Here is a 12,167-nt window from a genome sequence, read left to right on the forward strand (position 1 = left end):
CATCACACACAATACAAATTAATTGTTTGTCATTATACCAAAATGTATAGTTTCCCAATAATTATTACAAAAAAACACAATCACACATAAACAAAGAAGAAGACAAGATCAAATAATCGTTAAAAATTAGACGCTGTGCCCTGAAATCGACAAATTAGTATGTTATGCACATACAAAGGGTCATGCCAAATCGTAATTTCATGCCAAATCGTAAACTAATTTCTCAAAAATTTAGGTAACAACCATTTTTAAATGAAATAATATGTACAATTTTAATGAAAGGCTAGGGAGGCATTTTTGCTCTCATAAAAAATATAAAATGCTTAGATTTAAATATTATTGCGTAAAGAAAAATTGTTATTGAGAATTCCGTCTATTTCGGACAATTTTTCAAAAAAGAAAAGTAAATATTATGTCTGACAACTTGGCAGATTCTAGGCATATACCGATGAGGCGTATACCCAACTTATAGGGCTTTTTCACGTCATGAAAGGAAATAACCAACGTATGTTTTACATGTCGAATCTCGGATACGTAGTATTCCGCAGACATTTTTACGGCGTTAAAGGCATCACGTCAGTTAATAATTATGATCTAAGGTGTATACGCGGCTTTAATATGTCACATGACGGCGTTCAATGTATTGTCAAACTCTCAAGGAAATAACATTTTGGCAGCCACTGATTTATCAATTTGATTCATATTACGTGGTGACCTTTGAACCCGCACGATAAGAGCGAAGGCGACTATAGCCGAAAGAGTGGAAATTATTCTAATTTATGGTGCACAAAATCAATGTGCTCGGCAAACTGCGGTCACGCTTAACGCCAGACATCCGGAGAAGATAACTTCGCATAGGTATGTTTTGAACCTTGTGACTAAGTTTACTGAAACTGGATCTGTTGCAAATAAAAAACGTGATCATCGGCGAATTTTGGATGAAGCCGCTCAAGTTTTGGGTCATTTTGGAATAAATCTTAATACTTCATTACACAAAATTGTTGCTGCCACTGGTATTTCATTGGGCTCTGTTCACACAGTTACCAAACTTCATAAATTTCATCCATTCAAAATGAAAATATTGCAAGAGTTAACCGAAGACGATTTCGATAGGCGAGTTGAGTTTTGTGAAAAAATTACTGAAGCGATTAATGATAATACTATTCATGTAAAGAATATCTGCTTCAGCGATGAATGCACATTTTATCTAAATGGATTTGTTAATAAGCATAACTGTAGATATTGGTGCAATGAAAATCCTCATGCATTTGTAGAAGGGCATACCCAGTACCCTCAAAAAATTAAGGTATGGGCAGGCATTTTAGGAAATAAAGTGATTGGTCCATTATTTATTAACGGAAATTTAAATGGACACATTTATTTGGATATGTTGGAAAATACCATCAATCCGCTTATCACTGAATCTATTGAAAACCAAATCGATGATGATGGAAACCCTATACTTGATGAGGCTGAAATATATTTCCAGCAAGACGACGCTCCTCCTCACTATGTTCTTCTCGTTCGGCAATGGCTAGACGACGAGTTTCCAGATAAATGGATAGGGCGAAGGTGACCTATGGAATGGCCTGCTAGATCTCCTGATATAACGCCGTCAGACTTTTTTCTATGGGGTCATTTAAAATCTATTGTGTTTACTCCTCAACCTGAAAGTTTGGATGAACTTCGTCAACGCATCATCGACAGCTGCCATGATATCCCACAACATGTTTTTGAAAATGTCCGTCAGGAATTTGAACATCGCCTATTGTTGTATATTGTATATTGATATTGTTTGGCCAAAAACGGGCAACATTTTGAACACTTATTGAAATAAAAACTGATATTTTCATGTTTTTGTTTTCTATCTGAGCAAATTAAGATAAACAAAGATTTTTCTAATTTTCTCGAAAACGAATCGACCGATTTAAAAAAATCAAACGTCAAAATAAAAGACTTTGAAAGACCGTTAAAACAAGCTATTACTCGATAACCCTTGAAGTCATTTTAGGTTAGAAAGTTGTCCCCCTTGACAAACCTTTTGACGTATTTCGGCGTTTTTTTTAACAGTGGTTTTCGATAAATACGTGGTGGGAAGTTTTCAAATGAATACCCTGTATAATTATAATGATTTAATAACCTTTAATTCCTATTTGAGAAAGTTTTAAAATAAATACTATACTATACATAACATTAATAAATGAGTTTTCTTTAATATATCATGTATATTTATTAATAATATCAGCCAATTTTTGCTTAAAGCTTTAACCTTAAAATGCACTCTGCAAACAAATATAGTGATGAATTAATAATTTCGCTTTTAGACATATAGGGTGGATATACAATTTCTATATCGTCTAAAGTCTAGTTTTTTCTGTTATTTTTTAGTGTACGTAACGTAAACGTACGTAACGTAAACCTGTAAATTAAAAAGAGCTGCAATATCTACTTGCTAACTTATTGCCTATAAAAACTACTACATACTTAATTTCATCCGCAAGATACGTATATGTAGAATAGATTTTTTTCTGAAAAACCCTATAGATAACAGTAGAAATGTATAGAATGGTTGGTTAAAGCTTTATAAAAGTAATTATTATTGTTATAATAAATAATATATTATTAATGATTATTTGATTAAATTCAATTACTAGTAGAACAGGTGTTTTTTGTGGATTGCGGGATAAATGAGATAAAAGTCTGGTCCATATTTTTATTGAGTAAAAATATAATGTCATAATTGACCCACAAAAATTAATTTTGTACGTACAAGAGAATCTTCAGTGAGAAATGATTTTATTTATAAAATAATAACTCATTTTACTATGATAGTGGACCTTGTTTTCAATATTAGCTAAACGATCTCATTTTTGCTTATTAGGTTTTAATATCTCGTATTTTTTACATCAGTGTACGCTATTGAAGCATCGCTATAGTGGCACGCGCAACATCTTTATTTAGTCGTGTTGTTCATGCTATCTTTAACACACGAATTGCTCCTATTTGATTTTTTAAAAATTTGAAAATCAAAAGAAGAAAAAAAGCTTTAAAAAAATTACATATTGAATAATCAATTGCAGGAAAAATAGTTTCAGAGTCAATTATTTGTGTACCGATAACCGCAATGGATACCATGGAAAAGAAAAACGAATTAGCGGCATAAAAGATCACCATTTTAATATTTAAGAAAATATTATATATCTTTAGATTATGCAGATATATTTTACGAAACGTCATTGATCTCAACTCAAAAAACATCTGTTTTATTATTATTGTAATTCCCATTACTATTTTTCACTCTAGCAATAGGTTTCATATTTTATGATGTCTCATTAATGAGGAAAAATGGTATATGTGGATCAAAAGAAGAAGTCTTGATGTTTCACTTCTTTAAAATTGTAAATAACACACTAAAAAATTGACATTTTTTTCTTTTACTGTTTAGAGATATCTGATACTAAACCATATTGTAAGTTCAGTGTAGTTGTGTTCCTTCCTTGTACGTTAACCCTTTTTTCGAAATTCTTAGTGTTTTTTAGTGTATATCAGTAATTTTCAAATTATGTGTAGCTGATGAATGAAAAATACATTTTTAACTCGCAATTTCATAAAAATCTTCTTGCGTTCTATACACCACGATAATTTGAGAAACTAGTATGCATACTTTTTAAATCTTTTTTTATATTTTTCCCCAAGTCTTTTTGTTTAATTATGGCATTTGTGAAAAATATTCAAACTTTTTATTAATAGCACACAGAAATCAATATTTATTTTAATTTGAGTATTGTTTTGTATGTACGAATGAAAATTGATTTATTGCGGCTTTCTATAATTAGCCATACAGGTTGTAAATAATGATATTGAAATATGCACAATATAGACAATGTTCCATTACTAGTGAAATAAATGTCATGTTAAATCACAAAAAGAAATGGATCATTTTAATCCACAAAAATGATCCATTTTTGATTATGTTTTTAACATGAATTAGATTTTATACAATTTGAAGTTCAAATTGTAAAGCTGGGTCACATTTAAAAAATAATTTTATCAAGCACGAAACATCGAGTGATTGAGTGAGTGAAAATAAACTTTTCTGCCCGTCTATGCAGTAACTTCAATAAAACCCGATAAATTTTAAAATAATTCTCCCTATACCTTTTGTAAAAATCAATAAAATACGTTATACAGTAGACATTAACAACTAATTTATCACGACAGATTCCATTTTATCCTGTCGTAAAGAAAGATCTTACTTTTATCAACGACGGAAACGACTCCCACGTGGAAGGATTAGTGAACTTTGAAAAACTTCGAATGATAGCCAAAGAAGTTCGATCGCTGAGCAACATGTGTAGCAGCCCCTACGATCTCTTAACCATGTTAGAACTCGGCGGGCAGCCCGCTAGCAACGCTATGGTGGCTTTAAATCAGATGACGACCGCCAGTTCTCAATATCACACCCAAGGTTTGTTGTTTTTTTTTTATTAAAATAAAGAAAACTGCAAGCCATCGTCTCATAAATTAATAAAGAATTTAAAGTTTAATCTTAGAGATTACACGTGCTTTTACTGTCTGGGCATCATCGGATTTGCTAAAATTGAATCATATGTCATTGATTATTAATAATAAGTTTACTTACCAAGTCTAGAACAAAGCATTTACCCACTAAACTAAAATTTGTAAGTAAAACAGGAAAACTTGATCTTGCAGTCTTACTTATTTTCATTATTTTTTTGAGAATAATGTACTATTTCCGAGAAGTTGATGAAATTATTCGGTTTTGCAAAGATATTGTTTTTACATAATTTTTTTTCATGTTTCGGCTATAAGGGAATCATCAGAATCTGACCTGCAATAATTTATAATTTAAAAAGCTAAAAACATTACAAGATAAAACACTTACCACAAAAAATTTCTGGTCATAATAAAAACAAACACTGTACAGGGTGGTGCGATTTCGACTGTTTTAACAGAAAACTCGTATTTTCCGAATAGATAGAGAAAAATTGACCAATGTCATGAGCTCAAATTTTGTGAAAAAAGTTATCAAAATTTTACTATGTCAAACTGCTAGGGGGCGTTTCTTGAATTTGGTCGATTTCAGTAATTAGCCATAACTTTTTTGCTATTAAAGATAATTAACTTCTGAAAACACTTTCTCGAAGTCCTACTTTTTATTGATAAATATTTTTATGTTATATATTTTTATACAGGGTGTTTCATAAAGTTGATATTCCAAAAATTTTTTTTTCTTATGGAACACACATTATTTTTTTATAAATTCTTAAAGCCCTTGAAATCCTCTTTTCAAAAATGTCATTTTTCCATTTTCCAAGTCTTTTAATTTTTATAGAAGTAGGCTATGGAAAAATTTACTTCACTTAGATTAAAAACTTAATATTTTTCGACATACTATAAAAAAATAAAGCAATTAACAATAATTTCTAGGCATATTTAACAGAGTTTAATAATAATTATAAACTAATGTTACAAACTAGAACCATTTTTTTTCAAAGTAGGTGTTTAAACTGAACACCTCCTTCTCAAATACATAATAAACACCTTTTTCTAACTGGTTTAGAAGCGTTTATAAGCTCAAGAGGTCTAATAGCACGAAAAGCTTACCTAGTCGCTACTTGCAACTCTTCTCGTGTTTCGATAGTTCTTCCTTTAAAAACTAAATCCTTTCTTCTTCTCTGAAAGTCGCCTTTAGGATGGTGATGAACTTTCCTAATCCTGTAGGGTTTAAATTTGTGCTTTTTAAGCGTTTTTAAAACTCTGGTTTTCTCAACACCTATTTCCTCTGCTACTGCTCGATGAGACACCTATTATATTAAGTTTCTGAATTTCAACTTCAACATCAACAGCATAAGTTTTGGGCCTTGGCTTTTTAAAACTTCCGTGCTTCACAAGATTTAATTTTAACACTGGAAATATTCTTTTATCTGGTTGACGACGTTCAGGAAAGGTATTTAAATATAATTCACTGGCTGCCTCGATATTTTCATTAGACAGAAAATAGCACTTTAACATGTCAACTTTTTCGTAATTTTCATACATTTTTTTTTTAATTCTCTAAATATTTGAGCACTATACAGTGCATTTTTTTATCTCGGGTCATAGGGTTTTACGTGTAATATTTTCAATCCCATGTCAGAACCTGTTCTATTTAATCGATAGGATTGAAACTTGGAACAAGTGAGGTTTAAGTTAACAGACTTTAAAAAATCTTATTATTTTGCATAAAAAAATTGCGAGAAACCTATTTAAAATACGTTTTTCTGATGAAAAAATTTGCTTTTTCTGCACCTCGTAACCTTCATTACCTTTACACTTCAGCGGTAGACAAATATCTGACAGTGACACAAAATAATTTCCTCAAAAAATAGGTTTCTCGCAATTTTTTTTTGCAAAATAATGGGATTTTTTCAAGTCTGTTAACTTAAACTCCACTTGTTCCATTCTGCAGTTTAGCGGCTTTTGTCAAAACTAACGAAAAATGGTCGGGTTTTTTGCAAAGTAGGTAGATTTCGATATATATTTTTCACTAAGAGTGGCGGAAAGCCAAATTTTATCACGAAGAGGGTATTATTACGCACTAAATCACTCACTATAGGACGCGATTAATCATTAGATTAACCTTGTATACCATTAGTTTTGTCAACAAATAGGTGACAACTGAGTTGAGGTTAGGTGTGGTGTTGCCAGTTTTGTTGCGTTTTGTCACTCTGCAGCTAAAGCCTTGTCTCTAGTCTGGCTTTCTCTAAAGTGAAGAATTCACTCTGTATTTGAATCCCATCCCATTCCATCAACAACCAACGGGGAGCGTAAGCTACCCGTTGTGAGGGTCCCAAGCCAAACCCCGTTGGTTTGGCTTGGGGTGGGTTGGGATGGGTTGGGTTGGGTTGATTTGGGTTGGGTTGGGTTGGGTTGGGATGGGTTGGGTTAGATTGGGTTGGGTTGGGTTGGGTTGGGTTGGGTTGAATTGGTTTGGGTTGAATTGGTTTGGGTTGGGTTGCGTTGAGCTGGGTTGGGTTGGGTATATCTATGGTCTGTGCGCAGTGCCTTATGTTCCCCTCGCGGTGATAGAGAAACGGAACAAACCAAAACACTGCACACATACTCCTAGAGTCGACAACCCACCAAGAAAAGGTAAAAACAGTTTTTGTGAATTTTGTTTTACGCATAATACCTAACATTTCACGTGACTAAAAAATATAGAGTGAATTCGCCACTTTAGAGAAGGCACTCATGAGTCAGCCACACTGGGGACAAGGCTGAAGCTACAGAGTGACAAAACACAGTAGACAACAGAACTGGCAACACCACACCTAACCTCACCTTAGTTGTAACCTATTTGTTGTCAAAACTAATCGAATACAGGGTTATTCTAATGACGTTATTCTATTCATGTCCCAAAGTGAGTGATTTAGTGCGCGATAACACCCTCTTCGTGATAAAGTTTGGCTTTCCGCCACTCTTAGTGAAAAATATATATCCAAATCCACCCATTTTGCAAAAAACCTGACCATTTTTCGTTAGTTTTAACAAAAGCCGCTTAACTGCAGAATTACCAAAATTTCAATCCTATCGATTAAATAGAACAGGTTCTAACATGGGGTCGAAAATATTACACGTAAAACCCTATGACCCGAGATAAAAAAATGCACTGTATAAAGTCGAAATTATACCCATTTGTAATTACGTCATCCAGGTGAGAAAAAACGTATATCGTAGATATTTTTGCCAATCAATATTAGGTTAGAAACTTTACCAGGGCCTTCAGAAATTAATAGTCTGCTATGTATTTTTATACGTTCAGAAATTAACAAATGATTTATTTTAGCAGCATATTATTATATTTTTATATTCGTGTATATACTTTAATTCCCAAAAAATTTAAAAAAATCTTGTAGTATTTATTGTATTATTAACAAACTTAACCATTAACAAATATTATTATAATTAATCATAAATAATGGGATATAAACAACAAATCCGAAACGGAATTGCACTTCAAATTGAGAATGTGATAGAGCGAGCCGCAGATGCAACAAAATTGAGCACAACAACGATCGCAAATATAAAGAAGAATGGGATAAAATCAGATCAGGATTACGCTGCTCATATATTTTCCAAGCAAAAGACCGCAAAAACCAAATCTACAACATAAAAGTAGAATTCGGCACGTGCAGTAGACGTAACAAAACCGAGCTTACAAAAATTGTGAATAATGGTATAACATTATTTCAACTCACTGGGAAAAATTTAAATACTGACAATTTAATTTACTTGTTCATGAAAAAAAATGCTGCTTGAAGGAATATGTTAACACAATAAAATGAAAATACCATTCCAAAATATAAAACATACAAACTCAAAAAAAACACGCCATATTGCATTACCAAGTTAATGAAATTGCAACGATATGATTGAAAAATTAAACGACGATCATAAAATAAAATTTGCTAGCACAAAAAAAGCTTAATCAATCTCGTCAGTATTGTCAGAGTCAGAACTGAAATCAGAGATATTGTCTTCGTCATCGTCGTCTTCGTCAGTCGTAATCACAAGTGGCAGAATGTCATAGGCATCACACACTTGTATTGCCTCCCAAGCCTTTTCAATTACCTTTTCTGTATAAAAAACATATTTTTGCCAATGATCTGTAGAAATTTCGTTTATTACCCTTGCCCATGTAGTCAGAACTTCTGAAGGTGACCCCTTATAATTGGAAATATATTGATCATATTTTCGTTTACATTCCGACCATACCATTTCAATTGCATTAAACTGGCAATGATATGGTGGCAGTCGCAAATTTTTGTGTCCTAAAGGTTTAACATGTTCATCAAGGAAGTACTTTTTTTCACTAGGGCAGTTTCTGCGTGCAATACTCCATATTTTATCTTTCATGGCTTTTTCTGGAAAGCCAATATTCTTTTTCTTTAACCATTCGGTCAGTCTCTGCTTTGTCCAAGATTTTCTCGGGATTTCTTCTAATAAACCAGAATGGTAACTTGCATTGTCTATGATTATAAATGACTTTGGGGGAAGATTTGGAACCAGCTGAGTTTTAAACCAGTTTTCGAGGTTTTTCCTGTTCATATTGTCATGATAATCTCCCGTCTTTAATTCATTCTTGAATATTAAATTTGCACCCTTGATGAAGCCATCTTTGGTTCCGGCGTGGACCACGATATAACGATGACCTTAAAAATAAAAGATAATTCAATTCTCTTCTTTTAGAAATCATTCTTTTAGAACATAAATTTAATATAACTAATAAGTAATATTCCATGCACATACAAGTAGTGTATGGAGTTAAATTCCCTCATATTGTCTTAGAGAGAAATTATATGAAACTATGAAACACATGAAATTATGAAGTTAGAGGGCCCTTACAAGGGCAATAGTTTTTATTCAAAAAAAAAATCTAAAAAGATAACCAGATAATTTTTACCTTCACTGTTTTTCCGTGAAGCCGTGTGCTTGGTGTCATCTTGCCAGCTACTACGAAATGATCCCTTGCTAGAAATCCACGTCTCGTCAATGAAAACTGGAGTAAAACCTTCCGGACCTACATTTCTATTTTTGATATACTCCCTTAAAAAATTGATTCTTTTATGAACAATATTTGGCAAGTCCATCAAATATTTTCTGTTATTTGATTTTTTCCACTTGAAGCCTATACTATACTATTGATCCATCTTCTTAAGGAGTCAATGGAAACTCAAAATATTCAATTTCAAAGAGATTGAAGGATTTAGTTTTTAAAGGAAGAACTATCGAAACACGAGAAGAGTTGCAAGTAGCGACTAGGCAAGCTTTTCGTGCTATTAGACCTATTGAGCTTATAAACGCTTCTAAACCAGTTAGAAAAAGGTGTTTATTATGTATTCGAGAAGGAGGTGTTCAGTTTCAACACCTACTTTGAAAAAAATGGTTCTAGTTTGTAATGTTAGTTTATAATTATTATTAAACTCTGTTAAATATGCCTAGAAATTATTGTTAATTGCTTTATTTTTTTATAATATGTCGAAAAATATTAAGTTTTTAATCTAAGTAAAGCAAATTTTTCCATAGCCTACTTCTATAAAAATTAAAAGACTTGGAAAATGGAAAAATGACAATGTAATATCGGAAACAGCTAAAATGAGATATATGGTGTAATATATTTTTGAAAAGAGGATTTCAAGGGCTTTAAGAATTTATAAAAAAATAATGTGTTCCATAAGAAAAAAAAAATTTTGGAATATCAACTTTATGAAACACCCTGTATAAAAATATATAACATAAAAATATTTATCAATAAAAAGTACTTCGAGAAAGTGTTTTCAGAAGTCAATTATCTTTAATAGCAAAAAAGTTATGGCTAATTACTGAAATCGACCAAATTCAAGAAACGCCCCCTAGCGGCCAAACAGTTTGACATAGTAAAATTTTGATAACTTTTTTTACAAAATTTGAGCTCATGACATATAGGTCAATTTTTTTTTTATCTGTTCGGAAAATACGAGTTTTCTGTTAAAACAGTCGAAATCGCATCACCCTATACAAGTAAAATATCAAAATCTATAAAATAATTATAAATCAACAATAAAAAATCTAGCGAAATCTATAGAATTAATTATTAAAGAACGAGGTGTGACATGTCACGTTTTTTAGATGTTTATAGGTCCTCGCATCTAAGAGATATGAGGATCAAAATAAGCGTCTAAAAAAACTGAAATATTTGCAGATTGAGTTTACCTTAGAGGAAACCAACAAAAACTTATTATTTACGATCATCACTTTTAAATTTGTCGTTTTTGTGTAATGTTACAGACTAATAAAATATGTCAAATATTTAGGTCAAGCGACAGTAAAAAGGCGAAAAAAGTCAACAGCAGCACCAAACCCTAAAAAAATGTTTGAAGAATCTCAAATGGTGCGCAGAGTAAAGGCTTATCTCAATAATTTGCATGTAGAAATTGACGAGAGGAAATTGCACGAGATGTCAATTGAATGTGAAGGTAAGGCTTTATTATTAAATTAGTAATAAAAAAGTATTTTAATAGTAGCCGTTCTAATAATATTTAATTATAAACGATTAGTTCTACAGAAAAACTATCCTAATTATATAAGATAACTCTAAACATTAATACGACACAGAATGTGCAGATCAATTTGTAATTAAATTACAAAAATGGTGTTCAACATATATTAGCAGTATTTTTAAAAATACGAAAAAAGCGTGTAAGTCGAGTTAATACTTTCAAACCAACAAACGTCGTGTCCTAATAATTGTATTAAGTTATCCATATGTATATTGAATCTACAAAAAAAAGTCCGGTCATTTTTGAGTGATATGCTCGTGATATTTGACTATGGAGGGGCGCGCAAATCCAAATAAATATATACTTACTCATCATGGTAGTCATCATGGTACAATCACAAAAAGTTTGCACATAAATGTCTTAATTTGGCAATCAAAAATAAAGAACATTGTTACAAAACAATCGCATTTACACATCACGGAACCTCGCACGAAAATATTTTTGCCACCTCTCTGCAGTTTTAAAAACAATAAGAAGTAACTTTAAAACGCGAAGAAAAATTATACTTATTAATAAATGTTCAATAGGTACTTAAGCTACTTCTTAAAAGTAAAATCTGCTCGACGGTCTTTCATATTTAAACATCTTTCCATTACTTTTTCATCAAAATTGTTTATTTCCATCACTAAATTTCTATTGATGGACATCATGGCTAAAGCATTAAGTCTTTCATTGGGCATAGTACTTCGCAGAAAGGTTTTTATTCGCTTAAGGGTGGAAAAATTGCGCTCGGCCTCTGCAGTTGTCATTGATATTTAATAATTTTATTGTTTCGGCAAATGTTTCGCCAAGATTCTAAAATAAATGAAAGCAAGTTCATAGCTCCATTATTTTGTGAGAAATCTGGTCTTGAGTAAATGACTTCTAGTTCAGTTCTTAATTTAATTTTATATTTAATAATAATTTCATATATAAGTACTGTAGTACTTTGTAACTTAGTATTCACTGTATGATGACTATCCGTATGTAATTATGTCTGCATTAATGTGTAATCACGTCTCTAAAAATCTTATTATTTGACTCTCCCTTATGCAATTTTATTAAGATGCCTAATAGTACTTCTCT

General features: G+C 31.7%; 1 protein-coding gene across 6 annotated transcripts in view; it reads left to right on the forward strand.

Annotated features, from left to right (window-relative positions):
• LOC126745984 (rap guanine nucleotide exchange factor 2) overlaps positions 1–12,167 on the forward strand; it is a 244,093-nt gene that overhangs the window by 195,363 nt on the left and 36,563 nt on the right. For all 6 annotated transcript variants that reach the window (XM_050454241.1, XM_050454320.1, XM_050454099.1 and 3 more), the window contains 2 exons: positions 4,222–4,468; positions 10,857–11,018. In XM_050454241.1, the coding sequence (XP_050310198.1) occupies positions 4,222–4,468; positions 10,857–11,018 (409 nt within the window). The remainder of the gene's footprint in view (positions 1–4,221; positions 4,469–10,856; positions 11,019–12,167) is intronic.

The sequence above is a fragment of the Anthonomus grandis genome, chromosome 1 (assembly GCF_022605725.1).
Source record: "Anthonomus grandis grandis chromosome 1, icAntGran1.3, whole genome shotgun sequence".
Classification (NCBI taxonomy): Eukaryota; Metazoa; Arthropoda; class Insecta; order Coleoptera; family Curculionidae; genus Anthonomus; species Anthonomus grandis.